The 21,442-nt window shown below is 46.3% G+C and overlaps 1 protein-coding gene across 6 annotated transcripts in view; it reads right to left on the reverse strand.

Annotated features, from left to right (window-relative positions):
- The window catches only part of OBSL1 (obscurin like cytoskeletal adaptor 1), a 66,930-nt gene that overhangs the window by 33,714 nt on the left and 11,774 nt on the right, over positions 1-21,442 (reverse strand). For all 6 annotated transcript variants that reach the window (XR_013228202.1, XM_077320822.1, XM_077320820.1 and 3 more), the window contains 10 exons: positions 20,953-21,222; positions 18,991-19,269; positions 18,341-18,613; positions 14,824-15,096; positions 13,564-13,836; positions 11,983-12,255; positions 9,614-9,886; positions 4,761-5,039; positions 4,077-4,349; positions 3,272-3,547 (listed from right to left, as the gene is read on the reverse strand). Coding sequence is in view for 5 of the 6 variants with exons in the window: in XM_077320822.1 (XP_077176937.1) it covers positions 3,272-3,547; positions 4,077-4,349; positions 4,761-5,039; positions 9,614-9,886; positions 11,983-12,255; positions 13,564-13,836; positions 14,824-15,096; positions 18,341-18,613; positions 18,991-19,269; positions 20,953-21,222 (2,742 nt within the window). In the remaining variant the exon portion in view is untranslated. The remainder of the gene's footprint in view (positions 1-3,271; positions 3,548-4,076; positions 4,350-4,760; positions 5,040-9,613; positions 9,887-11,982; positions 12,256-13,563; positions 13,837-14,823; positions 15,097-18,340; positions 18,614-18,990; positions 19,270-20,952; positions 21,223-21,442) is intronic.

Below are 21,442 nucleotides of genomic sequence, written 5' to 3' on the forward strand. Positions count from 1 at the left end.
CATAGAGAAAGTAGTGGGAACACAGGAATCAGAAGCAACAGGAGAATGCAGAAAGCATAAAGAAAAGCCCAAACACACTCCTAGTCAAGCAAGGGAGCCAGCAGTCCAGTGCAGCCATATTCAAACTGGCAGGAAATTTCATCTTTTAGAGCCACCTCAAACAACTCCTATGATGAGTCAGAGGGAGGAGGCATCCACTGGTTTTCAAGCATACTATGGGGAATGGTACATTTTTACCTTTGCTTGCACACTGACACACTGGCTTTAGTGACTCTAGAGCCTTTCCTTGTTCAGGAGAAACTTTGCTCAAGCTCTTTCCAACAGACAGTGAAATGAGCTTGGCCCTCAGGGGAAAGGGATCGGGAATGGATCAACATATTAAATGCACCCCAGCACCACTATCTAGGATTCCCATTTTCCCCATCTGCCACCCACCAACACTCTGATCTCAGCTCTCTTCTCTGATGTTGCAGGTCCCTAAGCACTGCACTCACCAGACACCTGGATGGTGAAGGTCATGGTGTCATCAACAGCGTTGCAGATGTATTTCCCAGAATGCTCTGGGCCAGCTGCAGGGATGACCAGACATCGCTGGGTACCCTCTTCCTCCATGACAAGGCCGCTGTTGGCCTCTAGCATGACACCGTCCTTAACCCAGCGGACAGGCGCATTCCCATGAGAAAGCACACAGGCCAGAGTCACTGTCTCCCCCGTTGAGACCTTCAGGGCAGAGGGAGACCTGCGGGGCCACACGATCTTCACAGGGGGCTCTGAAAGGAGAGGGCAGGTAGCCCGAGTTTGAGGCAGTGACAGGCAACATTGTTGTTGCTGGCCCATATCACAATCTTTTGTCAGAAGGGAGCATCTGTGATATTCTGTGATATACAGGCAGTCCATTTTCTTCCCAGGCATCTCATTAATCCCCATTTCAGCTTAATACAGGGACTGAAATTTTTCTGGAAAAATCCTTTCAATGACATCCACCCCCCTCCCTGCACCATCCCTTCTCTCTCCTCAAGAGGATGATCAGACAATTATCTCCCATATTTTTTGCAGAGTCAGGAAAATGTTTGGTGCTCCAAGCACTCTTTGGCTGTTTGTTTTTAAACCCTCATGGAGGAAAAGTAGCCAGGGGACTTTCTGCTGTAATGACCCCCCAAGAAGAATGAATTAAAATCTCCATGCTCCCTGGCTGTATTTTGGTTTGAAAAAGAAAGAACACGTACAGAAAAAAAACCTACATGTGCCAGGTACAGTTTGGCCCTCTGTTTGTTCAAAGAATCAGCCCTCTCCGTTTGTGAGATTGTTTGTTGGATTTTTAGGCTGCCCATCTCTAGCAGGGGGCTGACAACATTAATAACTCTGTTCATAAAAACCTTTTGCAATTAAAAATGATCTGTTAAGAAACATACTCTGATGCTATCCCAAAAGCCTGGGATCCAATGGGTCTAAGATTTAGATTGACATGCCCAGGCTAAGAGGGAAGGGGAGTGGGGGTGATTCAGTTGTCAATGAGTGCATGCATTGGCCTCAACCATGCGCCTGGTGGAAGAGAGCCATTTTGCAGGCCCTACGGAACTTTGGCAGTTCTGATAGAGTCCGGATCTCTGCTGGCAGCTCCTTCCACCAGGCCAAGATCAAGGTCATGAGCACCTCTCTGGGGTCAGGGACCACCAACAGATTGGAATTGGCAGAGCAGAGTGCTCTTCCGGGAGTGTACTCAGAGAAGCGGTCCCTCAGGTACTCAGGTCCCAGACTACATAAGGCCTTGAAGGTTAGAACCAACACTTTGAACCTGATCTGGAACTCCACCCGCAACCACTGCAGTGGCTGGAGAACAAGTCGAATGTGGGCTCGCCACGGGATCCTTGGGGTAAGGACCCAGCCAATCGCATTCTGGACAAGTTGTAATTTCCGGATTAAGGACAAGATTGGGCTCGCATAGAGCAAGTTGCCGTAATCTAGAGGTGACTGTTGCATAGATCTCTGTGGTTGGGTATTCTAAGGATGCAGCTCATGAGTACCATGTCTCACAACATGTGGTGCTGGCCTGTGAACTACCCAGCAATGCTCAGACATTTCCAACACTATGCAAAGCCAAGGCCTTGGCCAGCAAAAGCTTGCATGATGCAGTAAGAACATTGGTTGTTCCTAACTGAGAGTAGCATTTTACTGAACTTATGAATCTAGGTCAGGCTTTCTCAACCAGGGTTTCATGAAATCCTGGGGTTTCTTGACAGTTCTGGAAGGGTTTACCAAATTGGTGGCAGTTATTTTTTTTACATATTTAAAAATGTAAAAAAACATTTATTGGGTAATATGACTATATATGGTCATGTTGACCCACCGCCCCCCTGAAATAGCCAATGATGAACCTGGGAAGGGTGGGAAGGGGAGAGGGCTCAGATGAGTGTGCACACTGGTATGCTTCCCAACCATGTTCTGAACGATTGCACCACTTCTGGGGGTTCTTGGAGGCTGAAGAATGTTCCAGAGGTTTCTCAATGGCAAAAAAGTTGAGAAAGGCTGATCTAGGTCAACAGGGATTTCCAGATCACTGCAAACAATATGGAGGCCTCAAACTATGGATCCCCATCAAAACTGCATAACATGGACATATTTGTTGCATTTCAGCTTTGAGCCCTTTTTATGATTTGTGTGTGCAAAAGTTTAACAGAAAGAAAGGGTGGTTCCACACGTGGTACTTTCACATTGTTGACTGGTCTCTTTCCTGCATGAAAAGTGATCTTGTACCATCCTGATCAATCCATAGACTAAATTACATGTTGTAAGAGTCATGGAACAGCCATCACTCTGGGCCTCTTTCCTATGATGTCTAACACAAGCCACGCCTAGTGGGACTGCCGTCACACAAGGGAAGAGATGGGGAGGTGATGTCTCACCACACGGTGATGTCTCCATGAGACAGAGTCTGTAGCTCCATGTCCCTCATAACACACCCCTACGCTGGTCTTATTATTACCAGTACTTTATAGATATTTATGAATAAATGAATGTTTTAATCAGAATGGCCTGTGGAACTGTATACTACATCTGACCAATACCTACCAGTATTAACATACACAAAATTCAAAACTGAAGACTAATGAAGACAAAATAAACCCAAACTGAAGACTGCCACTAGAACAGAAACAGCAGTATTTACAGATCAGAACAAGGTTTGGGTCTGATATTTTAAGTATTTAATATGCTGTGCTTGGTTAGCCTTATAGCTGGATTTACTCTTGGGCTTAATTTCCCAGGTGCTTACCTGAAACTCTGACATCAAAGGAGACAGACTCATCCTTGGTTTCACAGATGTATTCTCCAGCATCTTCAGCACTTGCCTGCAGGATGACAAGGAGGCGCTTGGCACCCTCAGTCTGCAGCAAGAGGTTGTGTGTTTCATCCACCTCCAGGCCATCCTTGAACCAGCGCACAGAAGCCTCAGGCATGGACACCTCACAGCTCAGCTCCAAACGCTCAAGCGCCCACACTTGTTTCTCCAGTGAACGCTCCACTGGCTGCAAAATCCGCATGGGGGGCTCTGCCAACAGACACAGTACAGGAGTGTAAGGGGCCTCATCCACTCCCTTGCCCAGCCTTACATCATAGGACTAGGCTTCATGGTACATTGCTACTGTTTCTAAGGAAAAGCAGGTTCTAGACAGCCGGTATGTAGTGGCAGCAGAAAAAAGAATGCTTCTATCCATCTCTTTCTCCTGCAGACTCCCCCGCGCCCATACATTGCCCCGCCCAGAGATTCTATGTGCATATTTGCAAAGGGACGTGAGATGGTACGGGGTGAGAGACTGCAGTAGAGAAAAGGAAAGACTAAACTCACACACTTTGGCAGCCATTCCCACCACCCTGTGCCCAAAGCTGCTCGCAGGCTCAAAATGGTTGAGGGTCTCTGAGGCAGACCATTATTTTGATCCAGCAGGGCTCTTTTTAAGACTACCAACAAAACTTTTAGAGAAGCATTAACAGGCAGCTATTCACAGCTCATGGGAGAAGGAAGTATTAAATGAACACAAAATCTACCCACTGATGCCCAACCTAAGAGGATTACTCACCAGCAACAGTAACACTGAAGAAGACAGAATCACCACCAGCATCGCACACAAACTCTCCAGTGTCCTGAGCCTGAGCTGCAAGGATGACCAGACGGCGATGAGGCCCTTCGCTCTCCAACAGGAAGCCATCCTTCTCCTCGACCTCTTCACCATCCTTATACCAGCTAACCAGAGCATCTGTGCTGGAGAGTTCACAGCCCAGCACCACACGTTGTGCGACCTGATACACATGAGCTGCATCCGCATTGGAGCACACAACATGAACAGGCAGTTCTGCAGTTGGAAAGACCATAATAGCATGGAACATATTTTTTAAACAACAATAATATTATTTCAAATGAAGTCTAGGCATGGGGGGAGGGCGGAGGAAGACATAAAAAAGATTCATTGTTGTGCCATGGAATAGTTCTATCTGGAAAGAGATCTGCAGTTCTATCCGTTTCTGGAACTAGAATGCAGAGGAGAGGTCCCTAGGGCCCAGTTACAAAGAGTGATGGGAAGCAAAAGGGAAAAGACTGGCAGAGGCAAGGCTGGTTTCAAGCAGTGATGTCTGGTACAGTTCCAAGGGTTATGACGGAAAGGAAGACCGAGTGACTGTCCTGAGGCACCATCTCCCATTCCAAAGCCAGAAACAGAACATGAGGACAAGGCACATCCCATCCCCAAACTTTTGCATCAGCTCACCATCCACTGTCACAGTAAATTCCATGGTGTCATCGGCAGTGTCGCATGTGTATGTTCCCGAGTCCAATGGGCAGGCAGAATGGATCAGCAGCTGACGAATGCAGCCCTCTGATTGGACAGTGAGGTTGTCATCATCCAGGGGCACAGGATCTCCATCCTTGAACCACTGGACAGGGGCATCTGAGGCAGAGACTTCACACTCCAGGAGGAGGGGCATCCCAGCTAGGACTGTACGAAGGCACTGGGCCTCTGACAAAGGAGTGATATGCACCTTAGGAGCTGAAGAGAGACAAAGTAAGTGTGTCTGAAGAAAGACAACGTGAAATAACCTTAGCCTTCCCAGGCCAAGATAAACAAGTCATGTGAATTCCACTAGAGTGAAAGAGCCTCCCTTCATGATTAAGAGCTTCCTTCATATTACATAGAAACACAAAAATAGCTTAATTTCTAAAAGAAGAGGTGACAGGGCATGTGTCAGTTCCAGATGTGTGAAGCTAGCTGTGGTTATTCAGGGATGAGGAAACTACCCTTTGCACAAGGTCAGAGGCATATGACTTTTTTGTACTGCTTCTCAAATGTCAAAACTGAGACCCTAAGCACATGCTATATTGCTAGCCCCACATTGGGTCCTGTCAAACCAGATGAACGCTGGGAGTTCTGTGCCTGGAGCTCCCAGTAATTTTGGAGACTTCATTCTCAGGTGCATGGGGGCCTGATTTGGGCTGGCACAAGAGTAGAGAGGACTTAAGACTTCCCTTGGCAATGTTTTCCCAACCTGAAATGGCCTCCTGAGGAGTCTCTGATTTGCCCTGCTAGAAAATCTTATGAGGCAATGTGTATAAGCAGTGTGATGTGGTTAGGCCTGAATCAGTCTGAGCTATAGCATGGAGCACAGGTTCATTGGTCAGTCCACAGAGGGCCCCCAGTTTCCATATGGTTTGATCAGGACTTTCTGAATGTGGACGTGTGAGTAGCAAACAAAGCCAGGCAGAAAGCACAGGGCTGTGGAGATTTATAGGTAGAACAGCTTCTCTCTACAATCTGGGCTTTGGTTCTGCTTCCTAAATGGTGGCTTTTAAATGAGAACAGGAAGTGAAAGCTGTATTTTACCCTTGCCTTTCTCTTACATTGAGTGGGATGTGTCTCAAGTTACAGCAACTTGTAGTATTGGACAAAGAGTTTTCTGTGAATGGTGATTTGGAAAGCAGCCAGAGCTGAACTCGGCTTCCCTCATGAGACTCTTATTGGCATACCCATGAATCCAACAGCAGCAGCAACAAACCAAACCAAAGAAGTCTAAATTAACTTTACTGAGAAGTTAAAATGAAAGTGTAAAATATAATTGAATAGCTATTGAATGTAGAATTGATATTCAGAGAGGCCTTCAGAAGATAATTCAATTTAGAATCCACTATAATAACTTTTCAGTGAGTTGTAATTCTCTTCCCTGACTTGATCGCCATTTGGGAAAGGATTTGTTTTTGTCATTATTTTAGATTTTACTTTTATTGTTTATTATAGCTATTTATTGTTCACCACACATTCATTTTATAATATATGTGGGTGTATGTGTGCATATAACAATGTTGAAGCTAAGAAGCTCTGCAGAGAACCTGGCTGGGAGTGGGGAGAAGAAGCAAATATCATTAACCATCAGTCACTGGGGCTCTATTAATGTTCCCACTGCAAGCCTAGCTGCTTCCAGTTCTTTTAGAACACTATAGGCTCTCGGGGGGACCCCTACAGTTGCCGATTAAACACAGTGCTGTAGTCAAACCTTCACTTCATGCTCATCTGAACCTATTCATGGGTAAAGAGGGAAGCCCCTAATCATCAGCTAGGCATTTCCATCAGATTTTTCTTTTCAATATTGCTTTGCTGGAAACTATCCACTGTGAGGGTGTTATGAAGTCCTTGTCTCACCTGTATGTAAAGTCCCTCGTCCTGCTGATGCAGGGATTCCCAACCAGGATTCCCAGGGACCCTGGGGTTCACTGAGAGGTCCCCAGGGGTTTTGCAGCCTTTCCCAGAATTTCAGGTGGCCACTGACGTCACTAGAGGTCACTGGAGCCCACTTTCCCTGTTGCTGTACAGGCCCTACATAGAGTAGACCCTAAAACATCCAGTTCTGTTTTATCCTATTGGCCTTTCCTAATGCTGGTCACATCTGGTAGAAATGTATGGGTGCTGTCACTTCCAGTGACATGTCACTTCTGGAGGGCATGGCAGGCAGGCATGGCCAACTGACATCACTTCTGGGGGGGAGTTTGAAACCTGAAAAATATTTCAGGGTTTCCTCCATAGTCAAAAGAGCCAGCATGCTGGGAGGGGTGAGGCATAAATGAATGGATGGATGGTTGAAAAAGACTGGTGAGACAGGTTCCAGGAGTTCCACATGAAACTTAATCCCCAGGTACATGTAGGCCCATTCATTCATTCATTCATTCATTCATTCATTCATTCATTCATTCATTCAATTTTTATACTGCTCTCCCTTACGGCTCAGGGTGGCTCACAATATATATCAATATACATGCTCCAGTGTAGCAGATATAACACATTATGTGACTCAAACTCAGTAAACTTCATAAACATCACTAAAACATTAACCCTCGACTATTTAAAGTTTGATGATAACCCAGCAGATCGGTGGGATTGAAAATTGTCCTGTGATGTATTCAGTGGCATATCTGATAGGAGGGGGTTCTGGAGGGCTCACTGGCCCCAACCAAAGGCTTGGTGGAAAAGCTCCCTTTTGCAGGCCCTATGGAACCTTGCTAGCCACAGTGGGGCCTGGACCCCCTCTAGGAGCTCATTCGACGAAGTAGGGGCCAGGACAGAGAACGACTTGGCCCTGGTTGAGACCAGACATGCTCCTCAGGGCCAGGGATCACCAGCTGGTTGGAGGTGGCTGAGCGTATTGCTCTTTGAGGGGCATAGGGAGAGGCAGTCACTCAGGTATGCTGGGTCCAGACCACATATAGCCTTAAAGGTGATTATCAAGACCTTAAGCTTGATCCAGGATTCAACTGATAACCAGTGCAGCTGCTGGAGCACAGGGCCGATGTGGGCCCTCCAAGATGTTCCCATAACGACCCTGGCTACTGCATTCTGTACCAGTTGTAGTTTCCGGAGCAGGGATAAGGGTAGGCCCATGCAAAGTGAGTTACAGAAATCCAGTCTAGAGATGACCATCACATGGATCAAAGTAGCTAGGTATTCCAGGTGGGGAAAAAACAGCCACGCTAGTCTTGTGACCTGTGCCTCCATAGAGAGGGAGGCATCCAGCATCACACCCAGGTTCCTGGTCGAGTGAGTCACTGACAGTTGCACCCTCTCCAGGCTGAGCAATCATGCTTCCTCAATAGGTCCCTTCTTGCCCAGCCACAGGACCTCTGTCTTTGAAGGGCTGAGCTTCAGATGACTCTGCTTGAGCCATCCCATCACTGCTTCCAGACATCTGGCTAGGGACTCTGGGGGTGAATCTGGGTGGCCATCCATCAGGAGGAAGAGTTGGGTGTCATCTGCAAATTTTAAGACTGTCTGAACCTCCATACCAGCTGGGCAAGAGGGTGCATAAAGATGTTAAATAAAATTTGAGAGAGGACTGCCCCCTGTGGCACTCCACATGGGAGTTGGCAGCAGTTCAATTGTCTCTCTCCAATTGCTACCCTCTGACTGGAGAAAGGAGTTCAGCCACTGAAAGATTGTCCCCCGTATCCCAGTGTCAGCGAGGTAGCAAACTAGAAACTCATAGTCAACTGTGTCAAATGCTGCTGTGAGGTCGAGCAACAAGAGCAGCACTTACCAGTTATGGTAGCCCAGTGAGCAAGCCAGAAAACAGCATGAGCAGAGATGCTACAGAAGCTCTCCCAAGACTTGACTCCAGGGAGTCACCGCTATTGGGCAGTTGTCTATGATCTAAATATATACTGTGCCCAATACCCATGTGCTGCAATAAAAGAAATATTGGACTGGGATTGGGGGAAGATTACTCCCTGCTCTGCCATGAGGTGCACTGAGTAGTCTTTGGTAACTCATGAGGCTTTAACTCAAATATGCTGCACACAATTTCATGAGGATAAAGGATTATCAGGATATCTTGCTACCTGCCCTAATCCCTTAAGGAAGACAATATATATATAAACTGTATTAATGTTCTTTATTTCCAGAGGTTCTTAATTTCATTTTCTCATAAGCATCTATTCTGCATTCAATACATGTTCAATTATATATAGTACTTTCATTTAAACTTCTCCATAAAGAAAATATATATTTCTCCAGATGTCTCTCAGGCTGCTGGATAACTCTTGTAGTATAGGAAAACTACAGTTAGCCTCTGCCCCTCTCTGCCATTTAAAAATATGTCAGTTCACTGAAATCCAAAGCCAGGCTCACAGCTGCAGCAGAATTACTTACCTGCATGGGGTAATAGCCATGTGGTTCAGTGGGCCACAGTAAGGAGGGGAAGAGGGTAAATTTACTCCCTCCTGATGCTTCTGTGGGCAGAGCTCCAGTGCTGGAAGAAGAGTGATTCAGCCCCCTTTCCCCTCCTCACTGCAACACATTGACCCACATGCTTAGGAATCAAGGGTGCTGAAAATAGTAGAAAGTAGAGGAGAAACACAATCCTTGTGTAAACAAATCAGGGAATCCAGTGTCTAGAGTAGCCAAAAGATAGGTAGCCAGACAGACATCCAAGCAGGGCCTAGTGCAGATTCCCAGAATTTGAGTGCATAAAGACAAGCCTTTGCAACTGGCCAAGTTGAATTTCAAAGGGGAATATGAGGAAATATACTGTATTATATACAGAAAAGTAGCCCTGAAGGAAGAAATCATCACACATTACTGACCTGCAACAGTAACACTGAAGAAGGCAGAATCACCGCCTGCATCACATACAAATTCTCCTGTGTCTTCCACCTGCGCCGAGCTAATGATGAGCCGTTGGTGGGTTCCTTCACTCTCCAGCTGCAAGTGCTCCCCTGCCTCCATCTCTTCCCCATCTTTGTACCAGTGAACAGGAACATTGGGGCGGGATAGCACACAAGCCAAAACCACCCGCTCTGAGGCTTGATAAGTATGAGCCACATCTGCGTTGGAGTGCACAATTTGCACAGGTGTCTCTGCAGCATTATGAGAAAAAACACAAGGCAATTAATGAACTTCAGTGAAACCAAAGACTGTAAAGGAAGGGAAACAGTTCTGCAAGTTGAGATTCTAGCTGTTTATACACCAAGTTCACTTTACAATGCCGAGGAATTATTCTTTTGCAATATACCTGAAGTGAATTATAGCTGGGGTTCTGCACTGCATTTACCACCAAAGTATATCCTTATTAAACTCCCACAACATTCAACTCCCATAAAAGATCCTGACGGTGCAATACTATGCAGAATTACTGCATTCTTAGACCACTGAAATCCATGCTCTTTTTCTAGAGTAGCTCTGCATAGGATTATGCTCTAAATTCAATGCATGCGTTCAAGAATAAAACCCATTTGATATCCTGGGATTCAACTGTTTTTCTGAGGCACATGTTCCATCATTAATCATTGCCCATTTATTTGATAAAACATATCCTTATTTTTCACAAGCCACAATTAATACACTCAGAATATGAGAGATGCAAACTGAAAAAGACATATATGAAACTAACAGTTCTATTGACAAGATTGATCACAGAATCCTTTAAATCAGTGTCTGTAGTGATTTGTATCATTTTCTCCTAGTCCCAATATTGTTAAAAGCTGTCAGACATTATCAATATCTTTATGTATTTAGTTTTATGCCTGCAAATCTTCAATATATTTGCCAGTCTTAATAAAGATCAGCTGTTTAGTTCCCACTGCCTCAATGACAAAAGTTCCACCATTGTGCTATAAGAATTCTTGATCCCAAAACTTTTAAGCCTCCAAGAATAATTACTGTTGGCCCAACAAAATAATGTTGGCCCAACAAAAAAATTTGATTTTTTCTAAGATTGGTTTCCAGTAAAACTGTATATGTAGACAATTCCACCGATCTTTCTATTTTGATTTGGCTATAAACCTCAACACTGGAGGAGGGCAGTTTAACTCTTCCTTTTTTTTTCTTTTTCTTTTTGCTATTAAATCACAGCTAACTTTAGGTAACCTGACAGGGATGGCCATGGACATTTGGAGAGCCACCGTTCGGCCACACCTGCCATAGGGTTTGCAACACTCGGAGATGGTTTGCCATGGCCTGCCTCCCAATTGCAACACTGATATCCCTTGGTGGACTCCCTTCCAAACACTAGCCAGGGCAGACCCTGGTTAACTTCTGAGAACCCATCAGATCAGGCTAGCCTGGACTAATTCTTCCTGACCAACACCACTTTCCCAGGAGGAGCAAACAGCATCTTTGAGGCCCAATTTACACCACATGGAATAAAGGAAGGGGGTTCAAGTACCCTTCTTCACTCTTCCCCAGATCCAAAGTGCACCTTCAAATGTTTACTGCTTCTTCAAATGTAAAGAGAACAGAGATCAGACTACAGAGTCTCCAAGGTATTTTCTAGATATTAAGCATGGGAAACTGACTAGAATGGAAAAGAACAAAGAAATATAGTAGGCTCTGAGCAAATGTAATCCTTATCCATGGTTCCTCTATATATTTGTGAAATATGTGAAATTTGGGGGGGGGGGGTGGAACGTGTCCTGCGATTGGCCCAGCCCCTACAGCTCCTGCCCTCCCTCCCTGGACGGTAGCCACATTCCTCTCAGCCGTGACAGAGACAGAGACAGAGAGAGACACACAGAGCCATGCCAGATTGAACACAAGCCCTTATTCCCTTCTATTGCTCCTGCTGCCAGGGAGGCAGAGAGAGACACAGAGAGAGCTGCCCCAAGCTGCTGACACAGATTCATACAGAGCCACCCCTGTTGCGACAGAGGGAGAGAGAGACAGACAGAGAGGGCTGCTCAAAACTGCACACCAGCTCTCCTTCCCTCCTACAAACCAGCTCTGATTACCTGCTATGCCTCCTCCTGCGAGGCACACCAAGACACGCAGGGAGAGGGCGAGAGAGACACACAGAGACAGAACTATACCTCCCAGTGTCCCCTGCTTGCAATAGGTTTTCTTGCTAGTAATGATAATAATTTCTAAAACATGTAACTAAAACAAGCTAAAAATTGAACAGAAAAGAGTCTACAGTCATCTCTAACCTCTATCATGGTAAATTAATTAATTCTCTTGCCTGTGACAGTGATGTTGAAGAAGGCGGAATCTCCACCCGCATCACACACGAACTCCCCCGCATCATGCGTTTGTGCTGAGGGAATGATCAGCCGGCGATGGGGGCCTTCGCTCTCCAGTAAGAGGGCCTCACTTTCTTCCACCTCCTCTCCATCCTTGTACCAGCGCACAGGAGCATTGGGGCGGGACAGTTCACAGGCCAGCACTACACGATCCGCAGCCTGGTAGGCATGGGCCTCCTCCGCACTGGAATGCACAACCCTCACAGGAGGCTCTGTGGCAGAAAGAGACTTGTGGTGAATGGGGAAGGGGTGAAGAAGCAGTTTCATCAAACATCTCTTCTCCCCTTCTCTTGATCTTGAGAAACAGGCAGTAACCATTCAAGACTTGTGAATGTTCATACATAGAACAAAATTCTTGATCAAAAGGCAGGAGGCTGTGAATGTTACAAGTCCTAAATGAGGCAAAAACAGCCCCTGGAACCGTTTCATCTTGGGAAAACAGTACAGGGCGTAGATAGGAGCCCTTCCTCCTACCACACTATAGTCCAAAGCTAAATCAGGCCTCTGGCAGACTTTTAAATTGATACTCCCCATAGCTGCTGTTAGACTCAGGGGAAACCTTGACCCATCTTGTTAAGAAAACATATTGTGCAGTTCTGCGTGTACATCTCAACAACAGGCGGTTTTCTTTTCCTCACTACATCTCAAAGACGGTTTTAATGTCGGTTCTGAATTTGACTGGTGCAGTAGGACTGAGCAGACAATGTCTTACCCTTTGCCATTTCCTTTCAGTCAAGAAAATTAGGTAGTAGAGAGAACTACACATCCCTTGTACCAATGCTCCAATCACATTACGAGACTGCCCCCTGGAAGGGAAGCTGTTTTAAAATAAAGCAATAAGCTGAGGGGGGGGGGGGAATCACAGAATTCCTCTGTAACATTTAGTTTAACTTGAAATGATCAATTTAGGAAAGTTAAACAAGACTGCAAAAAGCAAGTCATCCCAAATTCCAGCAGCATTTATCCTGATTTGCCAAACTACCTATATCATCATCACTGTATCTAATTCTCAACATGACCCATCTTTGTATATTAAATACAGAGATTGGAGCAATGAATAGACAAAAAATATCTTTCTACAAACCTGATAAAAGTCCCAGGTTTGCAGAAAAATCTAAAATCTAAAAACAATAACAATAAAACACTGGAGGCTAAAACCCTCCAAAATAATAGAAGTAGTGTCAGTACCTTTAAGAAACTGATGGTCTCTCCAGAAGCCATTTTGGGGGTTGCTAGGCAACCACAACAATATTGCTAGCCTTCAAAACTTGGTTTCTGAATGTAAAGGTAGAGGCAGGGGGCACAGCCTTTCCAGGACTGTTTTGGCTTTTGAGGGATGGCCTTGGCCAGATAGGGTTGCTAGCTGTCTGGTACAGACCCCAACAATCCATTATTTCTAAAAGATGAATACTGGGGATACAGGAGGAAATGAGATACTCCCTCTGCAAGTCTTTGTGGGTCTCCGACTTGTCCGTTACTATTTTCATTTCATAACTGGGGAAAGCATCCAATGAACTGACCTGTAACAGTAACACTGAAGAAGACAGAGTCACCGCCTGCATCACATACAAATTCTCCTGAGTCTTGCACCCGAGCTGAGGGAATGGCCAGTTGATGATGGGATCCTTCATTCTCCAGAAGAAGGTCCTCACCCACTTCCACCTCTTCCCCATCTTTGTACCAGTGCACAGGAACATTGGGGCGAGACAGCTCGCAGGCCAGCACCACACGCTCTGAGACCTGGTAGGTATGGGCTTTGTCTGCATTGGAGTACACAACCTGCACAGGCGGCTCTGTGGGGGGAAAGAGAAATGGAAAATGAGGCTTAGAAATCAGAAAGGGCCCGGCAAGCTGAGCCAAACAATCATGGCAGGGAAATTGTTCCAGAACTGGGTACAGAGACATAGTCTGATATCTCCCATGAGCCCAAGGCGCTCGTCCACAAAGGAGGTTGCCCGTTATCTCTCTGCTTTGGCGCTGTCTCCTAATCAGTTTCTATATAGGGTTGCCAGCCTCCAGGTGGACCATGGAGGTCTCCTGCTTCTACAGCTGATCTCCATGCTACAGAGATCTGTTCCCCTGGAGGAGATGGAGGGTGGGCTTTGTGACACTGTACCATGCTGAGGTCCCTCCCCAGGCCCCGCCCTCTCCAGTGTCACGCTCTACCACTAAAATCTCCAGCTATTTCCTAATCCAGAGCTGGCAGCCCTGACTGGAGGTAAATAATTCTTCCATGTCTTTTTATCAGGTGGGGTTGGATCATTCAGTCATGTTTGAGCAAAGATGTAGCAGTTCCCTACTTCACAGGAGGCTTCCTGCTGTACTTCTGTAAGAGTCACTGCTTGGGCGGTCTTCCAGTCAACAAGCATGCCCTAAAGTATGGCTCATGCATAAATACAAGGACTAGATTCCAAGTTAGGTAAATCTTATTCTTACAAATTCTAAAAACAAACTTTTTGAAGTGCAAAATTTAGTTCATAAAAACGTTCCTCGGCTACTTTGAGATTGAGAAACACTGTTGTAACTTGCAATAACAGGATGTGTCCTTTAGTACCCACTTGGATCACAATGACATCCCACAGGTCTTTCGCAGGTAACTGTAAAGGAGTCTGCTATGAGGTACAGCCAGGGCTGAATGAGAAAGGTACATTCAACCTAAGCACCCCTTGAGAATCCTTCTGAGGCAGGATGGGCAGAGAAGAAGACAAAGGAAAGGAATGTTCTGTTCTCTCCCAGAGGACAAAGAATCAAGCAGAAGATCAGTAGAAGGCATATCTGACCTGTGACAGTGATGTTGAAGAAGGCGGAATCTCCACCCGCATCACACACGAACTCCCCCGCATCATGCACTTGTGCTGAGGGAATGATCAGCCGGCGATGGGGGCCTTCACTCTCCAGCAAGATGGCCTCACTTTCTTCCACCTCCTCTCCATCCTTGTACCAGCGCACAGGAGCATTGGGGCAGGACAGTTCACAGGCCAGCACTACACGATCCGCAGCCTGGTAGGCATGGGCCTCCTCTGTACTGGAATGCACAACCCTCACAGGAGGCTCTGTGGCAGAAAGACACACACTGTGAAAGATTTTCCCTCTCCCTCTTTCTTATATATACAAGACTTGAATTGGACTTGGAACTGGAAGATCAAGACACAAATGAGCTGTTTGGCCTTGAACAAAGTCACTGTTCTGAACCTCAAACTCATATGATCGTTAAGGGATTCTCGCCTGTAAATCCTTATTTCAATGTGAAATTTGAGTCAGACAAGATTGACCAGGTCTTCATGGCCATTTAAAGATATTTTAAAATGTTGCAAATGCCAGCTTGGTGTAGTGGTTAAGAGTAGTAGTTTCTAGTCTGTTGAGCTGGTTTGACTCCCCACTCCCCCTCCCTGTGCAGTCAGCTGGGTGACCTTGGGCTTGCCATAGCGCTGATAAAGCTGTTCTGGTAGAGCAGTGATATCAGGGCTCTCTCAGCCTCACCCACCTCACAGGGTGTCTGTTGTGGGGAGAGGAAGGGAAGGTGACTGTAAGCTGCTTTGAGCCTCCTTCGGGTAGGGAAAAGTGGAATATAAAACCAGCTCTTCTTCTTCTTCAGTGCAGCACTCTTGCTGTCCCAAGTACTTTTTCAAATGCTGAACCAGCTTCAGGTGGAGGGGCATGGCCGTTTCGGCACTTGACAAGGCATGGGATGGGCTGCTGAACAAGAGAACCTCAATCTTCCTGTGGGTCTGGCCAGGCTCCGATCCTCACAACAGTACTTTAAAATGACTTTAATCTGGCAGCAGCAGCATACTTGTGGCAGCCATGAGAATTCCATCACATCTGTTTTTGCCCTAAGTCTTTACCTGGGCAAAACTCACTCTCTCAGCCCAGACTCGCTCAGAGATGTTGTGAAGCCAAGATGTCAAATAATTTATACACAAAAATACTAAAGAAATTATAAAGCACAAACAGCAAGGACTCATTTCCTCCTGTCTACCTTCCACCACTAATTCTGCTTTCTTTTCCCTGGCAGTCCCCATAATCCCTCCCCCTTTCCTGCTTCCCTTCTTCTTCCAGCATATCTCCCTCCCACTGGCAGCCTATCCTTGGGGAAAGTCTTGTTGAATTTGCTGTGGCTACCAGTGGCAGGCTGACCCCAGTTGTGCAGAAGCTGCCAGCAGCCATGGGCCAGACTCAGTTGCTCTTCGGCTGCCATCAGCTGGATGGGCAATCAGTGTGGGTAGCAATTCTTTTATGGCCACCACCAGGCCTGTCCCCAGTGAGTCCTCCTCCACCAGTGGAGTCCTATCAGTAACAGGCAGCATTGTTATGTGTCATGCCTGCAGCACATTTAGAGTCACATTTATCTCCACAGCAAATAAAGAAGATGATTAACAGATGCATTTTACAGATGACAAATTAAGGATAAAGAAGAAAAACCTTTCTCAGGTCTGGCCAAAGAGCTTATGGTTTGATTCAAATTCAGGTCTCTGAATCCAACACCTTGCTCACTACACTACAATGATTCCTTACAGTGATTCATATTTCCAGATGGACAGGGAAACCTATCCTGTACAGAATGCATGATAGAGTCTGTTCCCTTATTGAAGTACATGAGGTAAATGACTTTAAATGATCTCAGTTTGTTAGCCTACAATAATTTCTGTCTCTTTGATTAAGAAAGCATGCCTTCTTCTGCTAGAGGGAATCTCCCAAAAAACCAAAAACACTTAATTGAAATGAAACCTTTAGGCAATGGATGGCAGCCAAGCCACAAACATTTTATCTCTAAGCACTGTCATCAGAGACACAAAGTGGTGCAGATGTGTGGGCTGTTTTTCTTCTGGGCCCAAATATGGTGAAATAACCTGAATGGGCAAATTTTAAAAAGCAAACAAAGCCCACTAAGGCAACCCACGAAATATAATTAAATGCCACTAGGCAACTTCTTGAAAGTTTTACATCTCTAGTTTATAAAAACAGACACCACAGTGCAGGCCCAAGGTCACCCTTCCGACCCCTCAGAGTCCAGAACAGGAGTCCTGTGAGATGGGGGGGGGGGAGAGAGAGCAATGGACAAATGTGGCACTTTAAAGGCAAGTGAATTATTCAGCATGGAACATACTTTACGGGAAACATGCTTGTTCGTCTGGAGGAATAGGTGCTGCCCTGAAAAATCTTACATTTAAATGTATGCATTGAGGTAACACAAGCTTCCTTGTCTTTGTGACTGGAAGTGAACTGAGCCAGGAAAAGGGCGTTGGGGCTCCAGCAGGGGTCTGCAACCAACAGCTCAAGAGCTCAATGCAGGAGGCTGAATAGGGCTCCAATTTTAATGAAATTAAGCTGGGGAGGGAGTGCTAGAATAACCAACATGTGAGGAGACATGAAGGGAATGTCGGGAAAAGATTTTATGGGACTAAAGAGCTTCTTAGAGGTGCTTTACAGAAAGCAAAATGATAGCGGTGAACCATGCACAGATTTCTGCCAGTGCCCTAAAATAATGGTTCAGAGTGCTCCAGAGTATCTTTATCACGTATTGTGAGAGCTTGTGTGTGCTGCTTGTTAAGAACAACTCACATCCAGGGCCTGAATCAGTATATCCTGAGGTGGGGCAGCTGACGGGGCCCAGGACTTCTGGCAGGGCCCAGGGTCACCAGCCCCTCCCCTCCCCTCCCCGGCTGCCCTGCTCACATTCTGAGCTACCCACCCATATGCCTTTTCCCCCAAACACACATTCACATTCACTTCTCTGATGGATCAGGGCCATAGCCTCCCTCCTCCCCCACTTTTCCTTCTTTAAGGGCACCCAGAATGATTCTTCTTTCCACTGCTGGGGTCCCTCTGCCCCCAGTCTGGCTGCTCCTGCCACAATTGTACTTTGCTAGGGCCCTGCAAATCCTTCAACCGCTCCAGGGATGCATGCCAGTGGGAAAGCAAGAAAAGAAGCACAAGCAGAGGGCCTGGTGGTAGGCAGAGGAGGGGAGGAGAGGCCTTGCCCAGAGCCTCCCACAATCTGGTAGAAGTCCTGCTCACAATTAGTGTTTGGGCTGCAGAAACGTTATGGATGATCAGTCAACATGTCCATTAGCAGCAATGTGGAATTGTACTTTTAAGTTAACCAAGTGGGATTGCTCATATGGGCTCTTTGTTGATCTTTCGCTCTGAATGTTGACATGGCTTGGATCTTTAATCCTAAGAGGCGGTTTACCCCTGGGCTACAGCTCCTGCGAGGAGCAGAAATTGAGCACACACAACTTGTCCATACAAAATGATAAAGGACTGTGTAGATAAGGGACATGTAGAGTTTCTGACCTGCGACAGAGATGCTGAAGAAGACGGACTCTCCATCCATGTCACACACAAACTCTCCTGCATCTCCCACTTGTGCGGAGGGAATAACCAAGCGGCGGTGTGGTCCCTCACTTTCCAGCAGGAGAGCCTCGCTTTCTTCCACTACCTTCCCATCCTTGAGCCAGCGCACAGGAGCTTCCGGGCGGGAGAGTTCACAGGCCAGCACGACACGCTCTGCCACCTGGTAGGCATGGGCCTCCTGGGCATTGGAATGCACAGCTCTCACAGGAGGCTCTGCAGGGACAAAGAAATATGACAGTGGTAGAAAACAGGCCATTGTCCCTAGAACAGAGCAGGGGGGCATGGGGAGCAGTACTAATCTGCCTAGCTAGGAAGAAAGAGATCATTTTGTAGACCAAATTCCCACCAGCGCTGGATGGCAGAGATCCCATTGCTTGTTTGGGCACCATCAAGCTGGAGTTGCCAAAGGCTTCTTATTTTAAGAGGCACCTTTACTTCACTGAATCTGCCCTTATTACAAGCCTGGTAAGAGTTCTTAGGACGTGACAGTCCACTCAGTTCAATGGATTTAGGATTGCACTGTGAGGCTCCATCTTTGTGGTTCAGCAGAACTCCCCTTGAACATCGCAGCTTCGTTTCCCTCCACTCACCATCGACAGTCACAGTGAAGTTGATGGCATCAGCACCTGCATCACAAGTATAAGTCCCAGAATCCACAGAGCACACGGAAGGAATTAGCAGCCTGCGAATGTTGCCTTCTGACTGGACAGCACAAACCCTGTCATCCAAGGCCACAGGACTTCCATCTTTGAGCCAGCAGACAGTCCCATCAGGTGTAGAGACTTCGCATTCCAGGGCCAGCGGCATCCCAGCCAGAAGCGCTCGCTGTCGCCTGGCCTCCGGCACTGGGGTGATATGTACTTGGGGAGCTATAGAGACACAAGGCATGAATCCTATGTAGCTGCAAGAGTTCACTTCAGTGCGCCAGGATTTAGCAGTCCACCTTCTACTACTATATGATTCCAAAGGCAAATTTGTGATCTGAATAAAATATGCACTTTGAAAGCATTTGGGGCTTTCTGTTTTCCTAACTTACTGTAATTACTTATTTTAGGATTGTTGTAGATTAGGAGTGGAATCAATAGCAAGAGTGACGGTAAAGAAGAGGTGCACGGATCTTGGGGGGGCACATACACACACACACACACACACGCACATACATACATACAATGTACTGTAATGTAATGTAGGTAGGATTGCCAGTTCTGGGTCAGGAAACACCTGGAGATTTTGGGGGAACAGCCATGGGAGGGCAAGGAAGGGAGGGTCCTCAACAGTGCATAATACCCCAAGGTCCACTGTCCAAAGCAGCCATCTTCTCCAGGGGAATGGATCTTGGTCATTTGGAGATCAACTGCAATAGCAGGGAACCTCCAAGTACCACAACCCTCCATACAGGACAGGCGAATTGATTATGAAATGTAAAATGCACTGTTAGATGCAATATCTATGTCCCTAGAAATATTATCCAATTCTGATGCAAACCCTTCCCTACTGTAATGAGAGATAGAAACCTATTCTTTTATGAAATGAAATCACAGGACCATAGGACGTGCCGCCAATTTTTGGAATACCCCCTCTGAATCCAGGCTGCACAGCACGATGCAATCCATGTGGACTGCTCGCTTCTGCTTTGATTCTCTCCCTGACGACAAAAATGTTTCAAATGACTGAACTAATGGTCTTACTTCAAGAAATGTTCTAAGTATGGAAAAACCCATATATAAAATGCCAGTTTAGCAGTGATGAAGCGTGTTTGGCAGGTGCTAAAGAATGGGATTGGTTACAATGTTGTCGTATGTTGCTGCACACCTTCATGTATGGATATGACTGCAAGAAGGGAAGGGAATAGGATTACATCTGCTTGCCCCTATTTTACGTATAAACCTATTCAGGCCACAGTCTGAACTGAGACTTTGTACACAACATATTCATTGGCCCAACTTGGACTGTCACCTAAAGGTCAAGGGCACAGGGAACAACTCCATTCTAGGGACAATTCATAACCATGAGCCAGTCATGTGAACAGAGTATATCTATAAAGGCTTCCTGAGTTCTACCAAATCTGTTTGTGCCATTTTTGCTTTTATACATGCAACAATGAAAGCAAATCACAAATACTGCAAAATAAATAAGGACTATTCAAATGAAATCATTATGGCAGGGGGATTACGTTCCAGAGAGCAAATGTAAACATGCTGAAGGATCCAAATGCTCAGACCTCATTTGCAGCTAGAAAGGTTCCAGCTGCAGACCAAATCAAAGGAAATGGGTAACAGCTGGCTGCTCTGATGCAGAAGGTGCTACTTTTCCCACACCCTGGTTGGAACGCAAAGTTGCTGGACTTTTTATGTTGCAGCAAAAGCAAAAAGGAGTCTTTGCAGCACCTTAAAGACTGTTTTCTTGAAGCATAAGCTTTTGTGGGCTAGAATCCACTTCATCACATTCCATGCATTCCATATTTGTACCACTCCTTTTGTTTCGTGGGATGGTATCTCTATACCAGGGAGGTGAATTCTTGGCCTGCTGGCCAGGTTCATTGGAAGACTCACCTTGCACATTCAGCACAGCACATTCCTTGACCCCATTGGCCTCAAATCGCACCTTGGACTCCATGGCTGCCACCTGCACGTTGTTGATCCGCATAGTGTGGTCCACCCCACTTTGGGTGATCTGGCACTGCTGGTCTTCCTCCTCCAACCTTTTCCCATTCAAGAACCAGTTCCCACTTACAGCAGCCGAGAGCTGCACTGAGAAAACAGCATCTTCACCAACATGCACCTGAACATCTTGCAGTCCTATTTGTACACGAGCCCTGGGCACTGAAAGAAAAGACAGAGCTTGAGGGGGTTGGCTTGAGAGGGGTCATCCATTCAACACTACAAGGCAGATAATGGAGTGCAGTTGTGCAGGGGTAGTCAACCTGTGGTCCTCCATATGATCATGGACTACAATTCCCATGAGCCCCTGCCAGAAAACGCTGGCAGAGGCTCATGTGAATTGTAGTCCATGGACATCTGGAGGGCTACCCCTGCAGTTGTG

The sequence above is a fragment of the Paroedura picta genome, chromosome 2, assembly GCF_049243985.1.
Source record: "Paroedura picta isolate Pp20150507F chromosome 2, Ppicta_v3.0, whole genome shotgun sequence".
Taxonomy (NCBI): Eukaryota; Metazoa; Chordata; class Lepidosauria; order Squamata; family Gekkonidae; genus Paroedura; species Paroedura picta.